Here is a 23,037-nt window from a genome sequence, read left to right on the forward strand (position 1 = left end):
CTCAGCATCAGTCCTTCCAATGAACACCCAGGACTGATCTCCTTTAGGATGGACTGGTTGGATCTCCGTGTAGTCCAAGGGACTCTCAAGAGTCTTCTCCAACACCACAATTCAAAAACATCAGTTCTTCGGTGCTCAGCTTTCTTCACAGTCCTACTCTCACATCCATCTCACATCCATACATGACCACAGGAAAAACCATAGCCTTGACTAGATGGACCTTTGTTGGCAAAGTAATGTCTCTGCTTTTCAATATGCAGTCTAGGATGGTCATAACTTTCCTTCCAAGGAGTAAGCGTCTTTTAATTTCATGGCTGCAGTCACCATCTGCAGTGATTTTGGAGCCCAAAAAGATAAAGTCTGACACTGTTTCCACTGTTTCCCCATCTATTTCCCATGAAGTGATGGGACTGGATGCCGTGATCTTCGTTTTCTGAATGTTGAGCTTCAAGCCAACTTTTTCACTCTCCTCTTTCACTTTCATCAAGAGGCTTTTTAGTTCCTCTTCACTTTGTGCCATAAGGGTGGTGTCATCTGCATATCTGAGGTGATTGATATTTCTCCCGGCAATCTTGATTCCAGCTTGTATTTCTTCCAGTCCTGCGTTTCTCATGATGTACTCTGCATAGAAGTTAAATAAGCAGGATGACAATATACAGCCTTGACGGACTCCTTTTCCTATTTGGAACCAGTCTGTTGTTCCATGTCCAGTGCTAACTGTTGCTTCCTGACCTGCATACAGGTTTCTCAAGAGGCAGGTCAGGTGGTCTGGTATCCCCATCTCTTTCAGAATTTTCCACAGTTTCTTGTGATCCACACAGTCAAAGGCTTTGGCATAGTCAGTAAAGCAGAAATAGATGTTTTTCTGGAGCTCTCTTGCTTTTTCCATGATCCAGTGGATGTTGGCAATTTGATCTCTGATTCCTCTGCCTTTTCTAAAACCAGCTTGAACATCTGGTAATTCACGGTTCATGTGTTGCTGAAACCTGGCTTTGAGAACTTTGAGCATTCCTTTACTAGCGTGTGAGATGAGTGTAATTGTGCGGTAGTTTGAGCATTCTTTGGCATTGCCTTTCTTTGGGATTGGAATGAAAACTGACCTTTTCCAGTCCTGTGGCCACTGCTGAGTTGTCCAAATTTGCTGGCATATTGAGTGCAGCACTTTCACAGCATCATCTTCCAGGATTTGAAAGAGCTCGACTGGAATTCCATCAGCTCCACTAGCTTTGTTCGTAGTGATGCTTTCTAAGGCCCAATTGACTTCAGATTCCAGGATGTCTGGCTCTAGGTGAGTGATCACAGCATCGTGATTACCTGGGTCGTGAAGATCTTTTTTGTACAGTTCTTCTGTGTATTCTTGCCACCTCTTCTTAATATCTTCTGCTTCTGTTAGGTCCATACCATTTCTGTCCTTTATTGTGTCCCTCTTTGCATGAAATGTTCCCTTGATATCTCTAATTTTCTTGAAGAGATCTCTAGTCTTTCCCATTCTGTTGTTTTCCTCTCTTTCTTTGCATTGATCACTGAGGAAGGCTTTCTTATCTCTTCTTGCTATTCTTTGGAACTCTGCATTCAGATGTTTATAGCTTTCCTTTTCTCCTTTGCTTTTCGCTTCTCTTCTTTTCACAGCTATTTGTAAGGTCTCCCCAGACAGCCATTTTGCTTTTTTGCATTTCTTTTCCATGGGGATGGTCTTGATCCCTGTCTCCTGTAGAGTGTCACAAACCTCCGTCCATAGTTCATCAGGCACTCTATCTATCAGATCTAGTCCCTTAAATCTATTTCTCACTTCCACTGTATAATCATAAGGGATTTGATTTAGGTCATATCTGAGTGGTCTAGTGGTTTTCCCTACTTTCTTCAATTTGAGTCTGAATTTGGCAATAAGGAGCTCATGATCTGAGCCACAGTCAGCTCCCGGTCTTGTTTTTGCTGACTGTATATAGCTTCTCCACCTTTGGCTGCAAAGAATATAATCAATCTGATTTCGGTGTTGACCATCTGGTGATGTCCATGTGTAGAGTCTTCTCTTGTGTTGTTGGAAGAGGGTGTTTTCTATGACCAGTGCATTCTCTTGGCAAAATTCTATTAGCCTTTGCCCTGCTTCATTCCATATTCCAAGGCCAAATTTGCCTATTACTCCAGGTGTTTCTTGACTTCCTACTTTTGCATTCCAGTCCCCTATAATGAAAAGGACATCTTAGAACTGTTCAATTTCAGCTTCTTCAGCGTTAGTGGTTGGGGCATAGACTTGGATTACCATGATATTGAATGCTTTGCCTTGGAAACGAACAGAGATCATTCTGTCATTTTTGAGATTGCATCCAAGTACTGCATTTCGGACTCTTTTGTTGACTATGATGGCTACTCCATTTCTGCTAAGGGATTCCTTCCCACAGTAGTAGATATAATGGTCATCTGAGTTAAAATTCACCCATTTCAGTCCATCTTAGTTTGCTGATTCCTAGAATATCGATGTTCACTCTTGTCATCTCCTATTTGACCACTTCCAGTTTCCCTTGATTCATCCCAGGGACGGGGGAGCCTGGTGGGCTGCCGTCTATGGGGTCGCACAGAGTCGGACACGACTGAAGCGACTTAGCAGCAGCAGCATGGACCTAACATTCCAGGTTCCTATGCAATACTGCTCTTTACAGCATCGGACCTTGCTTCCATCACCAGTCCCATCCACACTAGGTGTTGTTTTTGCTTTGGCTGCGTTCCTTCATTCTTTCTGGAATATTATAGAAAGGCTCTTAGAGGCTCAGATCATGCTTTGACTGCCTCCCTTCATTCATCCCTTCATTCTTTCTGGAGATCATACTGCTGATCTCCAGTAGCATATTGGGCACCTGCTAACCTGGGGAGTTCATCTTTCAGTGTCCTATCTTTTTGCCTTTTCATACTGTTCATGGGGTTCTCAAGGTAGAATACTGAAGTGGTTTGCCATTCCTTTCTGCAGTGGACCACATTCTGTCAGACCTCTCCACCATGACCCATCCGTCTTGGGTGGCCCCACACAGCATGGCTTAGTTTCACTGAGTTACATAAGCTGTGGTCTGTGTGATCAGATTGGTTAGTTGTCTGTGATTGTGGCTTCAGTGTGTCTGCCCTCTGATGCCCTCTCTCAGTGCCTACCGTCTTACTTGGGTTTCTCTTACCTTGGACGTGGGGTATCTCTGCACGGCTGCTCCAGCAAAGCGCCTGAACAGTTATTACACTAAGTGAATATAAGAGTATGTTCTGTCTCCTGCCCTTGGGCATTTGGAAAGTTTCTAGTTTGGAGCCATTACAGCAGTACTGCTGTGAAAATTCTTATACATCATCTTCTGAAGTCACAGATTCATTCCTTTTAAACACTGTTATTCCTGTAATGATTCATAAACAAGTAGAACAAAAAAAAATAACAACCATGAAGAAGTTGCAAAGCTTGCAGCTTAGTGGTAGTTGTTAGCTCACTGTGTTTCAAACTGGGTGGTGCATCTTTACTGGGTTATAAAATAGTGGTTTATAATCAACATTTTGAGAACAGCAATAGGATAGAGAATATAGAAGACATTGCAGGTCATAAGGACAGGCTCTGTTTCATAGACTTTTGTTTCAGTTATACATTCATATGTATGTAATATACCTTATAAATTATATATAATATAAATTATTATATATACCCACTTTAGTATTCTTAGGCTTCCCTGGTGGCTCAGATGGTAAAGAATCTTCCTGCAATGCTTGAGACCTGGATTCGAATCCCTGGTTAGGGAAGACCCCCTGGAGAAGGGAATGGCAACCCACTCCAGTATTCCAGCCTGGAGAATTCCATGGACAGAGGAGCCTGGCAGGCTACAGTCCATGGGGTGGCAAAGAGTCGGATATGACTGAGTGACCTTCACTTTCATAAGTTATTATAAATTATATAATTTCCTACTTTGTGTCATGATGAAAGGTTTCAAGGCATTTTCTTGGCCTGTGATTCCTAACTCCCTCTGGACTAGAGGCTGGAAGCCTTGCTAGGTTTCTGCCTTCGTGTTACAAAGAATACGAACAAACTTTTTGGCCAACCCTGTATCACGCTGGTCGTCAGCTTCACTGAAGTTCTTGGAATCTTGCTTTTGTCACTCTCGCCCTACAAAATGCGGAGTGGAGGTGGACCACAGAGAAGAGAATTACTGTTTTTTCCCTTCCCTTAAATAAACTAAACTAAAGGGAAACCTAGAGGTGGTCATTTTATTAGGTGCCTGGCAGGAGTCAAGCCCTCAGGGCACTAGGTGTTTTGGTTTTTCATAGCTTTACAAAATGCCCCTGACCTTTTCTTAACTGTAAGTTAGAAAGAAACTGGAATGATAGTGGTGAGGATAAGGCCATTATTATTGTCTGTTATTGTGTTTCTTTATATTGTTTCATTCACCACCATGTGTACTTATTAGAATATTATAGATGTTATATAATAACCTTGAAAGATATTCACAATATATTATTATTACATGAGAAAAGCAAGTTCCAAGTAATAGATACTATACAACCCCACTTTTATGCAGGATTTTATCTTTCAGAGCAGGGATCAGCAAACTTTTTTTTTGTAAAGGGCCAGATAGATAATTTCAGCTTTGTGGCCCATACATTCTCTGTACAACTCCTCAGCTCTGCCATTGCAGTGCAGAAGCTATAGAGAGAATTCAAAAGTGAACCAGAGTGCCTATTCCAGTACAGCTTTATTTGCAGAAACAGGCATTCAGCCAGCAAGTCAGTTTGCCAACTCCTGCTTTAGAGTGTTTGAAGACCCAGATCTTCAGTGTCTGAGGCTTAGGGGAATAAATGTCACCTTAGGAAAAGAAAAGTTAGAAACCAGAAGCATAGCCGAAGATCATTCTCATCCTGCTGCTCCACGCCGTCTTGGGGTGCAGACCTGCTTTTGGATGGTGCGCCTCATGTGTTTGTCTCTGTCTCTGCCACAGGGCCAGAATCTCAGCACTCTCTCACCAGCAATCATTTTTGGACCAATGTTCCAGAAGTCAGATGATCCGGCAATTCAGGAAGATCCTCAACAGACAGGTTTGTTACACAGACTGTCTTCCTGCTCAGATCTCCGCACTGGGAAGGAGAATTCACACTTGTTGACACAGTAGATGTCAAGCACAGTGGTATATTTCAGGTCCTTTGAATGAAGTGTACTTTCATTGAGGGATCAGAGAAGGATGGGCTTTTTAGCTCAATTCCGTTTTTTTCTTTCCCCTGCTTCCCTCATCAAGGGTTTACTTGAGGATCTACTTTCCTGGACCCTCAAATGAAGAGGGTCCCCTTTTCCAAAAGCTTTCGTTGGCTTTCAAAAAGTGAGAGGAGTCGTGAGCACTTTCTTCTGATGTGACACCCCATTCATGAGTGGATAGAATCCACAAACCAAACTTCAGATATGTAGATCAAATTGTGTTTGAATGAAAATATGTCCCTGAAGCTTCACAGTAGTTAAAAAGTGTGTTCAGTGGTCATGTGCCCAGAAGAGAATGTCTAACCTCTTTTCCACAAAAGCCACAGGACACACATTTTTTATGGTTAGATCCATACTAGGTCTTCGCGTTTAGAAAGTGAGGTTGATGGTAAAGCCTGGTACTTTGACCAGAGGGGTCATTACATGAAAAGCAGAGAGCCAGCCTGTCTGCAGTGAAGGAATCGTCTCTAACAGACTTTAGCTGTCTTTGGTGTAGCCCATAGAGACTGTTTTTGTGGCTTATATAAGGGTTGGAATGTGTATCTATATTTCTATTTCTTTTTCTTGCCAGCTGCCTTGATTGAAAGTTTTAATGGTGATGCAGAGTCAGTCAGTGATGTTCCGCCATCCACAAGACATTCAGCATCTTTATCTCTTCCACTTATACTGCAGCCTGGCATCTCCGAGCCACCCCAGCCTCTACTACCAGCCTCAGCACCATCTGCTCCTCTGCCTGCTCCCTCCCTAGGAACTGGTTCCCAGCAAGCTGCATTTGGCAACCCCCCTGCTCTCTTACAACCTCCAGAAGTGCCTGTTGCCCACAGCACGCAGTTTGCTGCTAATCATCAAGAGTTTCTTCCGCACCTCCAGGCACCGCAGCCCATCGTACCAGGACTCTCTGTTGTTGCTGGGGCCTTGGCGTCAGCAGCGGCAGTGGCATCTGCCATGGCAGCACCACCCCAAACACAAAGTACTACTGAGCCCCTGCCAGCCATGGTCCAGACTCTGCCCCTGGATGCCAACTCTGTCCTAACTAGTAATCCCACTCTAACCATCACCCCAACTCCCAGTGCAGCTATCCTGCAGCCCAGCCTAGTCATGGGGGAGCAGAACTTACAGTGGATACTAAATGGTACCACCAGCACACCGCAAACTCAAGAGCAAATTGTAAGTATGATGTGGAAAGGGATCCAGTGGGTGAAGTGTATTTCTGTGGGTGACATGTTCAGAGGCCTTTACTTCAAAAAAGGAAAATGGCTGTCGTTTCTACCCTGAAACACATCATCCTACCAGTCATTTCCCCCATAATCAAGCAGTATAAGTCCCAGAATGTTGCGGTCAATACCTATAATAGAGGGCCAGAGAAACAATTTTCAGATTTACCTAGGTATTTCAGCTGTGGTCTGATTCTGTCAATTCTGACAGGAGAGCCTGAGAACGTTCTCCAAGGCAGAGTCCATCCTGGGCTGAGGGACTGATGGGACCTTATCAGATGGAAACAGACCACAGTGGCCAAGTCAGAAGTAATCTGTGCTCCCAGAATCCATCGTAGAGCCATTTTCTACCCAAGTGTATGGTCTCAATGGCTAAGGAAATGACGTGGTTGTTCAACTGAGTATATTTTGAGAGCCTGCTGTATACCAGATACCACACGGGATACTCTTGGAAATCTGGAAAAATGAAAAAAAAAAAAAATTTCTTTTTGATAAAAACTTATATTCTAGTTAAAGAGGCTAAAATGCCTAGAAGAAAGTTAATGCTACCAGTAGATAAAGTGTCAAATAATAAAAATAATGGTAATAAAAAATAACAATAGCTGTGACTTTTTGAGCCCTTCTTGTATGTATGGGCTTCCTGTGCTACCTAAGCACTTATTAAAATTGAGGGTCTAAGTGCCAGTCATTACCTTAGGGACCTTATTTTTAGATTATATATATTTTTTAGTTTTTATCAAACAAATAGTAAGAACTTCCATACACTTCCTGCTTCCTGCCCACGCCCAGCCTAGTTTCCCTCATTATTAACGGCTTGCATCAATGTGATACTTTTATTGTAAGTGAATTAATATTGATAAATGATTATTAACATCTGTGTATGTTTGTATCTCTAGATGTCACCCCCACCCCATGTTAAGTATTTTAATCACAGCAATCTTAGGAAGTAGATATGATTTTATCAATGGAGAGCTGAGACCCAGAGAAGTTAAGTGGTGACTAGTCCAAGGTCACACAGCTTATAAATGGCAAAGCCTAGGCAGACCAGTCCCAGAATCCATGCTGCTGATTGTGCTGCCAGATGAGGGGTTCAGAGACTAAAGGCTTATTGGGTGGCCATACGGGCCAGGTGAGCCTTCTTGAGGTGTGAGCAGGAATTAGGTGGAGGAAAGGCTGCACTGAGCAGGAGTAGGTCTGGTGGATGTATGATGCTGCCAAACAACCAGAAAGGCAGGTTGGAGCTAAATGGCAAGAGCACTCAAGTTCCATAAATGGGATGGGCGCCACCACCTCTGGAGGCACCCTAGTTCCAGTTTCAGATGGCCAGAGTCCCTGGAACGGCCTCTTCAGCATTGTGATCCAACCTGCCTCCAGGTGGTTCGGTTTTTTGGTTGTTACTATTGTTTTCATTATTTAAAATTATTTTCAGGGACTTCTCAGGCAGTTCAGTGGTGAAGTTTCCGCACTTTCACTGCAAAGGGCAATCCCTGGTTGGGGAACTAAGATCCCACATGCTGCACAACACGGCCCCCCCAAAATTTTTTTTCCCATTATTTTTACTGTTCTTAATATTTGTTGATGGCTGTATACAGAAAATGATCCTACTATCTCATTTATGATCTTTTTTTTCTATTTTCTTCCAGTTTTATTGAGATATAATTGATAGATAGCAGAGTATAAGTTTGAGGCGCACAGCATAATAATTTGACACACGTTTAGTGAGCATCCATCATCACATGATAGATAAAAAGGATACAGAAAAAAATGTGTGTGTGTGAGGACTTTCAGGACTCACTGCTTAAAGAGCTTTCATGTGTAACATACAGCAGTGTTAATCGTGCCCATCGCATTGTGCCTGTGCCCTAGTACTTTATCTCTTAACTGGAGGTCTAGCTCTTCACTGCTTTCAGCCAGCTCCCCCTCTCCCCACCCAGCCTGCCTCCTGAAAGCACAAAACTGATCTTTCAGTGAGTCTGTTTGTTTGTTTTGAAGTACCACGGACCTGCCTCTGTTCCGGTTAGACAACATAGTGATATTTCTGTACATTTCAAAGTGATCACCACGATACATCTGGTCACCATATGTGACACTACCACACACATCACCATCCAAAGATTCACATGCTTATTGCCTATATTCTCCACACTGTACCTTTCATACCCATGACGCGTGTGTTTTGCAACTGGCCTTTCGCAGTTCTTACTTCCCCTTGCCTGTTTCTCTCCTCCCCTCTGGCAACCACATGCCTCCATGCAGTTTCTTTATCTCCGCTTTCTGGATCTGTGCTGCCCTAGGGAACTGCATGAAACAGCTTATTCTTTTTCCATCCAGTTCATTTTCCTCTGGGCTTCCCTGGTGGCTCAGACAGTAAAGAATCCGCCTGCAATGTGGGAGACCTGGGTTCGATCCCTAGGTTGGGAAGATCCCCTGCAGGCAGGCATGGCAACCCACTCCAGTATTCTTGCCTGGAGAATCCCCATGGACGGAGGTTACAGTCCATAGGGTCGCAAAGAGTCGGACACGACTGAAGTGACCAAGCCCACGCTCATTTTCATGTATTTGTACTGAGTCTCATTCCTCCATGACTGTTTCATAATGTCTCCCCTATAACTTAGCCAGAGTGTTCATATTCCTCCTAGACTCATCCGAGAGGCACTTTTTAATTTCCTTAAAAGGACGAAAGATAAACCCCTTTTTAATATGAATTGGAGAAAGCAAAAACCCTATAGCCAGATGAATAGGAAGTATACTAAACTGAGGAGTGATTTCTGGGCACAACTTGATGGTCCTACTTAGTAATCATATGTACAGCTAGTATTTGCTGAATCCCCATGGTGTGCCTCAGGCTTCACATGCATCATCTCATTTCATCCTTTTGGGGCCTTTGGGAGAGTCTTTGGGTTGTCATCCTAGTTTTTACAGGTGAGGAAACCAAGACTAAGAGATTAAATTACTTGCATGACATCAACAACTAATAAGTGACCAAGCTTGAACTTGAATCCTGGTGAGGCTAAGTCCAGGGCTCACCCTTGAGCACCATCCGGTGCAGCTTACACCATACTGCCTAGGGCCTTCATAGGTCTTCTGCCTATGAGAGGAAGTCTTGGCCTGTCCTTAGCATGCAGCTTAGTCCTCAAGGGGTATAAAAAGAACTTTGGGAGTCAGCAGGGAGTAGAGAACTTAGAGGGGAAACTAGCCTTCAGGCTCCCCCTGAGAAGACCGTCCACTTGAGAAAAGCAACCTTGGAGGGGCCTTTGTGCACATAGAACCTACTGGATTAAGCAGCTGGGAGACAGCCAAGGAGTAGGGGACAAAGACTGCTACATTGTTAGCACTGAATGTCCAGCAGTGTGGTGACCTCATGTCAGAGCACAAACAAAACATTGCTCAGTGCAAAAATCCCTGAACACTGAGGGCTTTCTGTCCTCATGGATGACTGTTACAATTGGGGAGGCTTCATGTCCTTGGGGATGTATCATATTTGAGTAGCCATAAATGTGATTTTTTTTTTTTCCCCCAGCAGCAAGCATCTAAAGTTGAGAAGGTGTTTTTTACCACTGCAGTACCAGTAGCCAGTAGCACAGGTACGTAATTCTGTGTTAGCTGTAAATGGAAGTCAACTCTCTGGGCCCCCCTGAGGCACAGTTAGTTAATCTTGCTTTGCCCTGGATTTTAATTTCTTTTAAATTACATTTATCATGTATTATTTTTCTATTAGAGTCTTTCATATTCTTACAGCTACTGAAAGTTACTGCACGTATAGCATAAATACCACAACATTCTTTAACTAGTAGTGGTTCTTTCCCTTTTACATGTAGCCTTTAATATAGCCAGAAAAAAGTCTGGATCACAGTTAATGCTAAAGAGAGAAGTTATTAATTCACTGGACTCTTTTCTAATTACAGTAATGAAGAAATAGCATCTGGGTCAGAAACTCCTATAAAACTAAAGGGTCCCTTTTCTCAAACTCTTTCTTTTATACATTAGAAAACTTAGGCCCTGAAAGATGAAACGAGTCCCCCAAAGGCATCAGTGAGTCTGTGGCAACGCCAAAGCACTAGTTCTCAGACAGGCCTCGCCCCCCACCTGTTCTCTTGCCCTGTGGTCTCTAGCTCTTTTGAGACACACGAAGCTTGTCTGAATTCAGAGTGTGCTTGTGCACAACAGACATATGCAAAAGAGGAGGAATGTGTGCACAAGTGTGTCAGAGATCATGGCTGCAAAGTTGAGCGGGATGTCCTAAAGGAGGTCAGAGCCTCTGGGGCAGGCAGGGCTGGTGCAGTGTGGACCAGCTCTGCACATGGCAATGCCCTCAGGCCAGCCCTAAGGTATAAGCCTGCTGCAAACACTGCCTGGAGGCACTGGGAGAGGAGGGGAATGAACTCAGACATGAGTTCTCCAGAAGAATTGAGGCAGAAGGACGAGCTCTTGAGCCCAGAGCTTTGAAGAACGTGCAGAGAGAGAGAGAGAGGCGTCCACTGTGGCTGGCATGGTGGGTGCCTGGGAGAGTGGCCAGAGATGAAGCTAGGAGAGTCAGGTGCATTTAGATGGTGTGTGGCTTTTCTGTCTTGGAGGGGATGGGGAGTGTCAAAGGCTTCTTACTTGAGGAAGAACGCAGTCCAGTTTAAAGCAGAACAAAACCCGGAGCATGGCATCCAACCCTTCCCATCGTTCTGCCTCCGCGGTGCTCAGCTGGTCTCACACCCTCCTGTCCTCTTGCCCTTGCCCTTGCCCTGCGGCTACTTGAAGAGCAGTCTCTCTCGCCTCTCTCGCAGGGAGTGCTGTACAGCAGATTGGCCTCAGTGTTCCTGTGATCATCATCAAACAAGAGGAGGCCTGTCAGTGTCAGTGCGCGTGCCGGGACTCTGCCAAGGAGCGGGCGGCCAGCAGGAGGAAGGGCTGTCCTTCCCCGCCCCCTCCCACGCTGAGCGCCCAGCCTCCTGACGGGCCCAGCCTGAAGCTGCCACCACAGACTTTCTCCCCACCCCCGATCCCCCTGTCATCCTCCTCCGCTGCCCCCTCTTCCTGCGAGCAAAGCAGACAGGCGGTGACTCCTTCAGACCCGCAGACAGAGCCGCTCCGTGCCATAGATATGTCAGAGTTTCTGTCCCTCCAGAGCCTGGACACCACTTCCAACCTGATTCCCATTGAAGCACTACTGCAGGACGAGGAAGAGATGGGCCTGACCAGCAGTTTCTCCAAGTGAAAGGCCCGCCTGTGCTCCCCTCCTGGAACAGGCCGAGCAGGAAGCAGGAGGTGTGTGATGCCTAACATCGTGGGGGTCAGCAGTTTGAAGGATGAAGAAATCTACTGTTTGAAATCCTCACCTTTCAGACGTATTTTCTTTATTCGTATCCCAGGAGCATCCGTTTTTAATGAACTGATCTTTGGAAGAAACAAAACAAAAACACAAAAAAAAGCTAAGTTATAAATGAACTGTTTGGCTGCACTGTATGTCACTTTTGCTTATTGTCATGTGAACTTGGAAATTAAGGTTACTCGTATGCATAAAAATTCTAAATGAAAGGGTGTGGTTTCCATCAATCTGATGCTGCCCATCACTTGCACTGGGGTCTTTGTAGTCCGGGCAGTGGAGTTCAGTGTGTCGGATGTTGCGTTGCCCTGTGTGTCTTTTGAGGCTGAAGCTTGCTTGCAAGGCCAGACCCTCACTCCATCCAAGAGTCAAGTGGCAAAGGCAGGTCAGACAGCCGTGAGCTGGGCAGGGATCGGGCGAGGTGGTTTTGTGGTCTGTGCTTGGTGATGGTGGAGCTGAGGGTGACTATGGCTGATGTCACCCTGCAGCCAGCGGCTTCACAAATGGGCGTCCAAAATCCTAGTCCCAGGCTGTGGGGACTCTCCCTGACACCTGTGCAGAGCAGGCTCTATTGTGATCATACTGTTTGCTCTGGGTTCTTGCTTCTCTCTCTGCTGGTTGCCAGGGCTTGCAGATCACAGTGATGAATTTTTCTTGGGGAACATCACTGTTTTGTCCTAGAGTGGACATGTGGTTTATGGCCAGCTGCTGGCTGGTGGTCTGCCTTCCTTGAATGGTATCTTCTTCCTTGGAGCAGAAGAGCTGCATTTTGCTGATCAGGAGAAGGTACGGCTTGATGGGAGTGATGTTCGGTTGGCATGTCATCGGCAGGCCAGGTATCCTGGTTCTGGGTTCCAGCCAGGCTTTTGGTTGCCCCCCGCCCCGCCCCCCCATCTCTGCCTCTCACCCCTCTGGATTTTGCATACAGCCTAGTACAATGCAAAGAAGGATGTGACTTGCTCGGCTTAGTCATATGATTTCTAAACAAAAAGAAAAAAGAAAAAAAAAAGCGATGATCTTCTACTCAGGGTAAAACAAAAAATTCCCCTCCCACCAAAAAGCCTGAAATGTTGCAATAAGTTATCTCATTTGGAATGTTTCATTAAGTTGTGTTATAGGGAAAGAAATTTTTTTATTTGTGTATAGAATTATATCCATCTCTCTGCCTTTGGCTCCGAGTCAGTCATTGCCTCTTAAAACATAAAATACAATCCATGCTAAAATGGAAAGTTTCTCTTAACTGGCTATATTAATGTAGTCACGAGTGCTCCCCACACTCACTGAACTCAGAAACTAGGTGTGGCCCAAGGTCTGACAAGGCCTCTGCCTCCCAAGGGCCTCGTTCCTGCTGTGAGTGAGAAGCAGGGTGCCACACACAAGGCTGCCCTGCTGAGTCGATGACGTTAGGCAGAAAGCAGCCGTAATTCTGCCTTCCTGTTTCACTCCCTAAGGTGACGAAATCTGCATCTGTCACCCTCCTGTTCCCTGCACCATTCCTCAGGGCCCGCCGAGACAGTATCTAGAGTAATCATTTACCTGGGAGCCAGGGGCCCTGCTTTTAACAGGATGTTCAGGGACAGATTCGGACAAGAGGGCATAGGTGGTAAATGTGACTGCCGTGAAGAAAAGTGGGCTTTACTACAAGCAGCTGGTGGTTTCTCGCTCCTGGGGTCTAGTCAGGAGAATCTGTTTCTTTTTTGACCCTTTGCATTCTCCTGTCCAAAAAACTGGTGGTTTCTGGGTGACCGCTGATGTCAGCAGAAGTTGATAAGGCAGGAGGAACCTTCTGTTACCACAGTGGGTTCATCTCCCTGGAAAACAGCTGCTGAGTATGGGTTGTCCTTGGCTGTCACTCAGCCTTGAGCTCATGGGAAGCTTTGTGGTAGGTCCTTGGCTGTTTTCTCTACACCTTCTGAGAAAGAGCAGCATGGTGGGGTCCCAAGAGACCTCCCCATGCACGCACCCTAGGCTCACCTGAGATGTGGCTCCTGGGAGCTGAGGTGGGAAACAGGAGCCAGGTGAAGGCCGTCGGATGTGCCCATGGTTGAAATATTGCTTCCCCACTGCTGTGCTTGTGTTGGGTCTGCCCAGGTCAGTGACTTTTCCGCTCTCCTAAGGTTGAGGGCGATGAAGAAGCCGAGTTTTAGGCTGACAGATTTTTCTAATTGTAGTATCTGCCTTTTGAGGGCAACTGATTACAGAGGGGCTTTGAAAACATCAGGGATGTGCTTAAAATGCTAGTGAGTGGTTGTGAAGAGCAGGTTTACTCCACAGGGTAGGCAGCCTCTCATTTCCTTCCTCTTCTAGCACTCTTCCCCACCCTACCCCCCTTCTATCAGCCTGGTCTCTAGTGCCAAGGGCCTTGGAGAAGAGAGGGCCGCTGAAAATGGAGCCACAAAGAGCCTTCATGAAGAGTGGTTTTCAAACCCAGGAATGATCCTAGGGTGAAGTTAGGAAAGGTGTGCAGACTTCCAGCAGGTAAAATCACGCCTTTTTTCTTCCCACGGTAACCTTAATCATAGCCCCCCGTAGACTGAGGCTTTCTGCTCCCACTGGCATCTCCAGTTAGACTGCCCCTTTATAGGGTGCTAGTCAGCCTGGGGAATTTGGGGGTTTGTGGGCTTGGCAGGTGGCTGCAAACTTCGGCCAGTACCACCAAATTGCCTTAGTGAATTTGGCCCTTCCCAGGTAGGTGAGGGAGGCATCGAGGGAAAGTGGCCCTACCTTTCCCGGCAGTTTGGCCAGCCTCTTGGGGGCATCGGTAGTTTGATGACAGGAATTGGTGTCACTCATTGAATCCCACCCCACCCCACCCCATCCCCCCTTTAGAAGGAGATCATGGTACAAAGCCCAGGAGGGGCCTTAAGGTGTGAAGACTGCTCTGGGTAGAAGAAAGGGACTTCTTTTCACCATCTCTGGAGAGTTTTACTTTCAGGGTCAAGGCAGCAGACTGACGGGGATAATGGGCGGGTGGGTTTTTCTGAGAGATTTTGTATAATGCTGAATATGTCCAAAGGGACGGGTTTGCAGAACCTCATATTGGTATATTAAAGAAATAATTTTTTAAAAAAGCACTTTAGGTTATTTTATCTTTAACTCAATTGCTGCAATTTCTTTTGTGTGTGTATATATATACATATATATACTTTCCACAAAGTTTTATTTTTTGCTCAGAAAAAAAGTTAAATTGAGGTGTAACAAGAAAAGCACTTACCTTGGTGCAATATGTGTAGCTTGACGGTCCTTGTCCCATGTGACCCTGGCCTGGCCGCGCTTTTCCACTCTGTCAGCCCTGTGCTATGAGACTGTGCATAGGGAAACACTATTATGCATTCTCAGCAACTGCTCAATCTATGCAAGCCTTCCCTGTGTGCCCAAGGGCACCCCCTCAGGCCCTCTGAAGAACTGCTGCGGGTCCTGTTTTCTTCTGCTGACTGTTGAGGCCCTTTTTCATCACTTTTGCTTGGCCCTTCGCCATCTTTCCCCCTTCACCGTTACACAGTTATGCCTGAAAGGAAGAAACCGGTTGTTCCTAGGCAGACACCTGGCGCTTTCTAGACTTTTACATTTGTAATCAGGTCCATTGTCCTTAATCCTAAAGGCTTCTCCAGAGTCACTGAAATCATTGATTGTGGAACTGCAACAGTATTGCTAATGAGTTTGCAGTTTTTCTACCCCACCAATCAGAAATATGTTTGGGGAAGGTGGTGGGGGTCACAACCCTAGCCATCCTGTCGGCTCTTTAAGCAAAAGCCTCCAGCCCTCATTGAATCCAGTAAACAAAGCTGTTAATAATCTGCTTTATGAACGTTCTTCCTTCCCTCTCACTCCTCTCCCCTCCCATTTTATCTTCAGTTTTCAGGCTGCTAATGAATAGAGAAGTTTTAAAACATACTTCAGCCAAAGCAGAAAGATTTCCATAGATCATATGCAAATAGTTCTGCTATGACATAGATCAGAAATTGACCATTCCTAAATATTGGGGAAGGGAGAGGCAACAAAACTGAATTAAACATATTTCTGATTGGTCGTCAGTTTAGCCTCTTTTCTCTTGCATGTGTTGGGAGGCAAGAGAAGGGGTCCCATGTTTCTTCTCACACCTTTTGGGGAAGCTGATGATCACTGTTTGGGCATTTCTGTTACTCCTGTTCAAGAGAGGGCTTCTCAGTCTGCACTGAAAAATGCAAATTCAACTGGATCTTTATGTCAATGTGTACATAGTACAAGCCTTTTTTACTGGAAGCAAAGTTTAAAACCACACACTGCCCTTTTGGTGGTGTGCTTGCTGGGCCCCAAATTGGGTGATGTCATGTCACTTTCTCAGCTCAATGCAGTTTCTACTCTTTTTCTTACGGGGAAATTTTTCATAAAATCTTTTCTTCACCAAACCCAGGGGTGTTTTCTGCAATATCCTTGTTATCCTCATAGTGGTGCCAAGTCCAAGAGGCCTCTCTTGCCCTTTTCCCCTGTGTCCTCAGGCCTCCCCAGGGCGCTGTTTGACTCAACAGTCTACATCCTTTGTTGTGTTTTGGAGAATATGGGGGTGGGAGGTCGGAATTCAAGGTGGCTGTTCTTTTTCCCTGTAAACTCCTAGTTCCTGTTTGGGGAAGGTGGCTGGAAACAGGGTTTTGCTGAATCTCTGGCTCAGATTTTCTGGCCAGGAGAGGCAAGACCCACGACAACCTTCTTTTGACACACACTAGTCATTGGCCAGAGGTCTTGGTTGAAAGTTTTTTAAAATCCCAAATAGTTTTATTTGGACTATGTAAAAGCCTACCAAATTTATTTGTGAAACATGGGAACAACGGACTTCCACTGAGCGATATGAAAACGTTACAGGTTCAGTACTTCCAAAGGAAGAAACCTCTAAACCCAAAAAAGAATAAATATGAATTTGTATTTTTGAAGAATGTGAAATAATGGTGTTTGCTTAATTGCTCATTTTGTATAAACTTAATATTGTACTTTAAAATATCTGCTAAGAAGTGAAAATTTAACTTTTTGGAATTGAAAAAAGCAATATTAAATACTAATGAAATCCTAATTAAATGCTTATTTAAATCTGGTAGTATCTGTGGTATTTCTTCCCAACCCTACCCATGGCTGACAGTTTTCAACCACTTCCCCACTCGCCAGTCATTAGAGTTTTTAGAGGGGACAGAAAGGAAAGATCGGTCACCAGGAGAGTCTGCAGGATTCCTTTTAATAAAGGCTCTGCTAAAAGTGTTTTGTGGGGCTAGGAGCCCCCAAAGCATGAAATGGACATGTAACACCACCTGGATCCCCCAAAGCAGGCCAGATAATTCCGGCGAGCACTGCTGGTCTGCCCAAATCTGGGTAATCAGACTGGGTATATTTGTCGGCTACATTTCAGAGCTCAGCACTGCCTTCAGCCAGGATGAAGTGGGAGTGAACCCAGCTGCTAGCAGAGCTGCCTCCCCAGGCTGACAGCCAAATACCAGCCATTGCCAGTGAAGACTGGCCCCTTTATTGAAAGGGAGTTGTTCAAAGTCCAGCCACCAGCCCCAGGGAGGGAGAGAAGATAGGACGCCAGGCTCAGGGATGGTCAGGGCTCCGCAGCTCCATCGCTAGCATCCTTTGGAAAGCCACCTCTGGAGGAGACAGCTGGCTGGGAGGGCGCTCCAGGTTTGGCTGAGACATTCTGATTGGAACAGGGAAAAAAAAGAAAAAGTGAGGTTGGGAGGAAAGGCCTTGGATCAGGCCCCAAAAGAGATGGCCATTTGGCACATGGATAGCACTTAACTTTTTCAAAGCCTCTCGTCCAGATGAGAGGCAGTAGGGGGTAAAGCGGTGGGACACTCGTCCACCCTCCAGGGGAAGGCAGGGCTTAGCAAGTGCGGCCAGTGGGCAGTCCCCACCTCCCAGGCCCAGCCCGGGGTGGGCACTGACCCCGCTACCAGCCGGCTCCGGGCGCCGGCGGCCCAGCTGCCGCAGCATCTCCTCGCAGGCGGCGATGGTGTCCAGGAGCTGCCGCTGCCGCTGCTCCACGGCGTCCAGCAGCTGCTGGGCGCGCTCATCCCGGGGAGGCTGCGGGAGTGGCCTCCCGCCGAGCCCCAGCCCCGCCTTCCCACGGTCCACGCCGGCAGCCTCCCTGTCCGGGAGAGAGCGAGACAGACGGTCAGGGCCGGCGCTTGCGCCGGGTCAGAACCCCTTCCCCCCGCCCCGACGGGCCCCCTCTCACCCCCGTGACCAGTCTGAACCCGGGCCCCATTCCATCTCCGCCTGCGCGGCCCGACCACCGCCCCCCTTTCGGCAGCCCCCACCCCCCGTTCCCCAGCGCTGCGCTAAGACTCCGCAAAGCAGCGCCCCGCCCCGTCCCCACCGGTCTCCTTCAATCCTCTTGGGGGTCGCGGTCCCTTTAAGTTGCCCGGCGCGGGGGTGGGGCCGAGCCTCCTGGACCGGAAGATCACTGGACGCGTCACTTCCTTCCGGAAGCGGGCCTGGGCGGATGTCTCCGGCACGCCCGTGCAGGGCGCTGAGGGCCGCGGTGGCTGCTAGCATGGGGTTGAGCGAGGGGCCGGCGGGCTCAGCCCGGAGCGGGCGCCTCCTTCGCCCGCCAAGTCCGACGCCGGGGGCCCGGCTGTTGCGGCTCCCGGGAAGCGGGGCCGTGCGGGCCGCAAACCCGGAGCGCGGCGGCTGGACCGAGGCGCTGCGGGCCGCCGTGGCCGAGCTGCGCGCAGGCGCCGTGGTGGCCGTCCCCACCGATACGCTGTACGGCCTGGCCTGCTCGGCGAGCTGCTCGGAAGCACTGGGCGCCGTGTACCGTATCAAGGGCCGCAGCGAGACCAAGCCGCTGGCCGTATGCCTGGGCCGCGTGGCCGACGTCTACAGGTGAGGCCGCCCCGACCCGGCCCCGCTGAGGGCGGCACCGCGGGAGGGGTTTCCGGTGACAGGCTTGGGAGACTGAGGCGCAGAGAGCGGGAGGGGCTTGTCCAGGCTCACCCAGGAATCCGGAACTGGAAATGTGTATGGAGCACTTAGTGTCTGCCAGGCCTTGAACGTGATCGGGGACTCGGCGCTGAAAGAGGCAGAAGGCCCTATTCTCCTGGCGGTGATACTGGGATGGGGGTACTCCTGCGGCTTAAGAAAAAAGGAGGGGGAGCACGGTAGCTTAAATTAACAGAGGGAGTACTTTGAAGAAAATAAAACTCGGAGCGCGGTAGCAGTGCAGCTGTTGTAGTCTCCCAGACCAGAGACCTGTGGGATCCAAGCCTGGGGTGCGCCTCTGAAGCCCTGCTTTCTGCTCAAGCTCTTGAGGGTGAAAAGGGAAGACAGGCGGATCCCATTGTAGTCCCTCAGGTCACCTTTCCTAGATCTTCCTAGGTTCTGGAATAGGACCAGCAGTACCTTTCATTTGATTGGATTTGCCCCCCCTTTGTTTCCCAGGTACTGCCATGTGAGAGTACCTGAGGAGCTCCTGAAGCACCTGTTGCCAGGACCGGTGACCCTGGTGATGGAACGCTCAGAGGAGCTCAACAAGGACCTGAATCCTTTCACTCCTGTGAGTCAGATTTTCTCTTGTGTCCTGCCATTGGCTTTCGCTACGATCCATGCTAGGCCCATTCCCCACCCCTTCCAACCTTTTTATGACCCCTTTCTTCTTGCCTCATAGCTTGTAGGCGTCCGGATTCCTGACCACACCTTCATGCAGGACTTGGCCCAGGTGTTTGGGGGGCCACTCGCTCTCACCAGTGCCAACCTCAGCTCCCAGTCCAGCCCTCTGAATGTTGAGGTGAGAGTAAACCCAGTCCTCCCTGCAGAAACATCAGCCAGGCCACAGTTTCCTTTGAGCAGGGCGGGTGGGGGCGGATGATGATGGTTCACTGGAATTGCCTGGCAGGAAAGCCACCCTTTTGGTTTAATAGTAGGAAGTGTGCCCATTTGGCAGGGGTGGGAGAAATCCAGAATAACCTCAGAAAAGTTTTAAAGTTGGAGAATCAAGGGGGAGAATTGATTTTTTTTTTCCATAGTGTCTTTTTAACAATAATAGACATCATAGCATGTTTTATTCTCCACTGCCCCCCCCCACCCCACCCCCAGCAGAAGACTGAAAAGTTAAGTCACTTATCCCAGGGACTCCTTTTTCTGTTCTCTTAGCTCTGCCACAAGCTAGGTCATTTAACTAGGGCTATAGTGTTAGTAGTTTGACCTTTTAAGGCAGAGTTTCTTTCTGAACTGTATAGACCAGAACTCAGAAGCTGCTGGTTAAGCCTCACACCTGGTTTGGGAAACTCCTTTCCACAGCCCAGGGATTGAGTGCCAATGGCATGCACTTACTGAGTCTACCTGTTTTCTCTGTGCTACCCTGATCCAGAGTTCTGCTGCGATTCAGCATTAGAGTGGTAGGGCTGGAGGGACCCTTAGTGACCATCCAGTCCAGCCCTTTTATAGCCCTGGATAAAATAACTTGCATACAGTCACACAGAGTTTGGTGGAAAGTCAGCAGTAGAGCCTATAGCTTTGGATTCCCACCGAGGTTTCCAGTCATTTTACTCCTCCCTCCCAAACTGAAGCAGTGTGTGGAATTTCCTCTTGCCATAGTAAGACTGTCTTTAAGCTCTCAATCGGTGTTCCTTGGGGTGCTAACGTGGGGAGCTCCAAAGCTCATAGGATGCGGTATCCTGGGTACAAATGCAGTGTCTTTGTTACAGCTGACCCCGAGTTTCCTTCCCCTGCTTAGAGGAGGATGCCTGCTGCTTTAGAGCTGTGTGGCCTCTGCATATATGCCCTGTGTGTGGTGTGACATTGCAGATGCCTCTCCCTCTTCTCAGGAATTCCAGGACCTATGGCCTCACTTGTCCTTGATCATTGATGGGGGACCAATTGGGGACGGCCAGAGCCCAGAGTGTCGACTAGGCTCAACTGTGGTTGACTTGTCTGTGCCTGGAAAGTTTGGCATCATTCGTCCTGGTTGGTGAGTCTCTTTTTTTTTTTTTCCTGTGGCACAGGGGTAGGATTTGAGCGGGGGTTGTGAAATGCAATTTACAAAAGTGCCTTGACCAGGAGAGAAAAAACAAAGATTGTCCCTCCTATTTTGCCCTGAGTAGGGTGGGAAGTTTGGAGAGGTGGTGGGTGGAGTGGAACTAAGTTTGCTAGTGTTTGTGTGCTGGCTTTTTCAGGATTCAAAGGGTCCATCATGGGTTTGATGAACAGAGCATATTACAAAGAGTTTAGAGGTCCCTGATCTCCAGACTCTGGTGGGCTTGGGGCTTTAAGAAGTCAAACCCTAACTTGTCCTCCATTTCCTCTTCAGTGCCCTTGAAAGTACTTCAGCCATCCTCCAGGAGTATGGGCTGCTCCCCTCACATGGATCCTGCTTGTGACACTCTGGAGGAGGGAAGGCCCAGTGACTGGTGCTGGACACTATGTGTCCAACCGCTGGTAGTTGGCAAAGCCTCATTTGCAGAGGCTGCTAGGGCTATAGTGTTAGTAGTCTGACCTTTTAAGGCAGAGTTTCTTTCTGAACTGTATAGACCAGAACTCAGAAGCTGCTGGTTAAGCCTCACACCTGGTTTGGGAGGTTATAATAAGTCCATTCCTAGGAGGGCCAGGTTTCTTCTTCCTTTGATTTTTGAAAAATAAATAACCAGTTTGCAATCTAATGAGACCCTCTTCTCTGGTGGGTAGTGGCATTTAAGGTCCAAATCAGCTAATGCATCAGTTGATGCTTTTTCAAGAGTCTCAAGTGACCAAAGGCACTTTGTGCTTCTGAAGTTGGATCCAGGTTAGGATAAAACCTGTGGAGCCATAGGCCAAATACTGCTTCCTCTGAACCAGGGCTGGTTCTGTGCTGTAATTGCCTGGCAGAGTCATCATTTTTGTCTAATGATGGGAAGTAAGCTCGGTTGGGAAGGGGTGTCCAAATTATTGAAGAATGTTGGAAAACCTCTGCTGTTCTTTTTAGCCACTTTTTTCTTATTTATTCATAATACAAATTATAATTTCTTATACCTGTAATACCTTTATTTAAATCCAGTGTCTACTCTGCAGCCTTTATATATAAAGTATTAAACATAATTATTGTTGGGCATTTGAACTTTGTTTTTTCTTTAATAGAAAAGAATGCTATTAAACATCTTTGTAAATGTTTTATTTTTCTTCTTTTGAATTATTTCCTTGGTGTAGGATTACTGGGTCCAAGTATATGGACATTTTTATGGCTCTTGATACAGGTTAGCCTTCAAAAGAACTGAATCAAGTTGCATTACCATCAGCAGTGTGTGAGAATTACTGCCCCTTCCCCCCGGTCTGACTGTACTCTTAGTGTTTTTAAAAATGTGTATGTGTGAGATGAAGCCTCATTGTCACTCCCTTGTAAATTACTCCAGGTCACCATCCAGCCCTTTTCACCTGTCCCTGCCTGCCTTGGTTTCTTTCCCCAACTGAATCACAGCAAAGTGACCAGGCCTGCCCCAATGCCCATCCATTGGTGGGGTTTAGTACCTGTTACTAAACAGGTACTGGGGAATCCTTGTGGTGACCAGTAGGGCCCGCTTCCTCCCCTCCCCCGTCATGTCCCAGTTCTCAGAATTAGGATTCAGTCTTAAGTCCATAAACTCAATCCAGTGGTTTCGAATGCATGTTTTCAAGTAGATCTTAAGAATCTTGCCAAGAGGGTATCCCAGGGCCTGCTTTGAGGATCCCTGCAATTAGCATATTAGTTTGTAAATAAGCCTTGGTTTGCTAAATATTCCCTCTAGAAGTCCTGTTGAAACTACTAATTTCTTAAGCAAACTCGGCTTTTCCATTGTGTTAATGTGGTAGCCAGCCCATCCCACTTGTCAGTTCATCACAGAATCTGACTGAGGGGTCAGAGTGTGTTAACCTGAAGGGAGCAAAAGGAAAGCTGGCTGGAGGATAGGAACAATACGTCATATTTAATACAAATCACAGTAGCACTGAAAACGGCTCTAGTGAGTGGGCCTCATTCAATTCAGGCAGCTAATGGGGGGGGGGGGTGTCCTAGTCCTCTCCTGGAGCTAAATACTCATCTAGGAAAGTGAAAGCTCTGGAGCACAGAGGTGTTTTCTTCGAGGAAAATGAAGTGAACTCCCAGCAGTGGGCAAAGTTGAAAAAAGGAAAAACTCATAGCTGTGCTTAGGCACTAGCTACAAGGCCACACCAAATAAGGAATAAGGAAAGCTGGCTCCTGCAAGTTTAGGAAGACAGGAACCATTCCTGGTCAGGTTTTCGCCCAGCAGCTGGCACATGGTAAGGTGCTTGCCAAGGGTGTGTTGAATAAATGTGTGAATGCTCAGGATTATATCCTGATAATCAGGTCTGGG

General features: G+C 47.2%; 3 protein-coding genes across 4 annotated transcripts in view; 2 read left to right on the top strand and 1 right to left on the bottom strand.

The window, feature by feature from the left end:
• MTF1 (metal regulatory transcription factor 1) overlaps positions 1-11,749 on the top strand; it is a 38,578-nt gene extending 26,829 nt beyond the window's left edge. The window contains exons 7-10 of the mRNA XM_068965983.1: positions 4,953-5,049; positions 5,775-6,370; positions 9,938-10,001; positions 11,193-11,749. Of these exons, the coding sequence (XP_068822084.1) occupies positions 4,953-5,049; positions 5,775-6,370; positions 9,938-10,001; positions 11,193-11,623 (1,188 nt within the window). The 3' untranslated portion in view covers positions 11,624-11,749. The remainder of the gene's footprint in view (positions 1-4,952; positions 5,050-5,774; positions 6,371-9,937; positions 10,002-11,192) is intronic.
• Positions 11,750-16,968: 5,219 nt separating this feature from the next.
• On the bottom strand, positions 16,969-18,163 carry C2H1orf122 (chromosome 2 C1orf122 homolog). Of its 2 annotated transcripts, none has more exons than XM_068966249.1 (3): positions 18,075-18,163; positions 17,642-17,843; positions 16,969-17,393 (listed from the first exon to the last, which is right to left on the bottom strand). In XM_068966249.1, exons 2-3 carry the CDS (start codon positions 17,687-17,689, stop codon positions 17,298-17,300), a joined length of 144 nt encoding a protein of 47 aa, XP_068822350.1. In that variant the 5' UTR covers positions 17,690-17,843; positions 18,075-18,163; the 3' UTR covers positions 16,969-17,297. The 2 variants fall into 2 exon arrangements, with proteins under 2 accessions (XP_068822350.1, XP_068822349.1); XM_068966248.1 differs by lacking the exon at positions 18,075-18,163 and adding an exon at positions 17,934-17,989.
• Positions 18,164-18,200: 37 nt separating this feature from the next.
• Positions 18,201-21,766, top strand: YRDC (yrdC N6-threonylcarbamoyltransferase domain containing). The gene is made up of 5 exons (XM_068964749.1): positions 18,201-18,583; positions 19,139-19,253; positions 19,365-19,484; positions 20,524-20,666; positions 21,006-21,766. Exons 1-5 carry the CDS (start codon positions 18,201-18,203, stop codon positions 21,073-21,075), a joined length of 831 nt encoding a protein of 276 aa, XP_068820850.1. The 3' UTR covers positions 21,076-21,766.
• The last annotated feature ends 1,271 nt before the right edge of the window (positions 21,767-23,037 follow it).

Source organism: Capricornis sumatraensis, chromosome 2 (genome assembly GCF_032405125.1).
Source record: "Capricornis sumatraensis isolate serow.1 chromosome 2, serow.2, whole genome shotgun sequence".
NCBI classification, from domain to species: domain Eukaryota; kingdom Metazoa; phylum Chordata; class Mammalia; order Artiodactyla; family Bovidae; genus Capricornis; species Capricornis sumatraensis.

Bases quoted from the DNA above. Each gene is read 5' to 3' on its own strand.
- YRDC (XM_068964749.1), top strand. From the start codon at position 18,201: ATGTCTCCGGCACGCCCGTGCAGGGCGCTGAGGGCCGCGGTGGCTGCT. The intron at 18,584-19,138 runs GTGAGGCCGCCC...TTTGTTTCCCAG, and splicing joins CGCGTGGCCGACGTCTACAG to GTACTGCCATGTGAGAGTAC. The intron at 20,667-21,005 runs GTGAGTCTCTTT...TTTCCTCTTCAG, and splicing joins GGCATCATTCGTCCTGGTTG to TGCCCTTGAAAGTACTTCAG.
- C2H1orf122 (XM_068966248.1), bottom strand. From the start codon at position 17,968: ATGGAATGGGGCCCGGGTTCAGACTGGTCACGGGG. The intron at 17,844-17,933 runs GTGAGAGGGGGC...TCTCCCGGACAG, and splicing joins GGTTCAGACTGGTCACGGGG to GGAGGCTGCCGGCGTGGACC. The intron at 17,394-17,641 runs GTCAGTGCCCAC...TGTTCCAATCAG, and splicing joins CGGAGCCGGCTGGTAGCGGG to AATGTCTCAGCCAAACCTGG.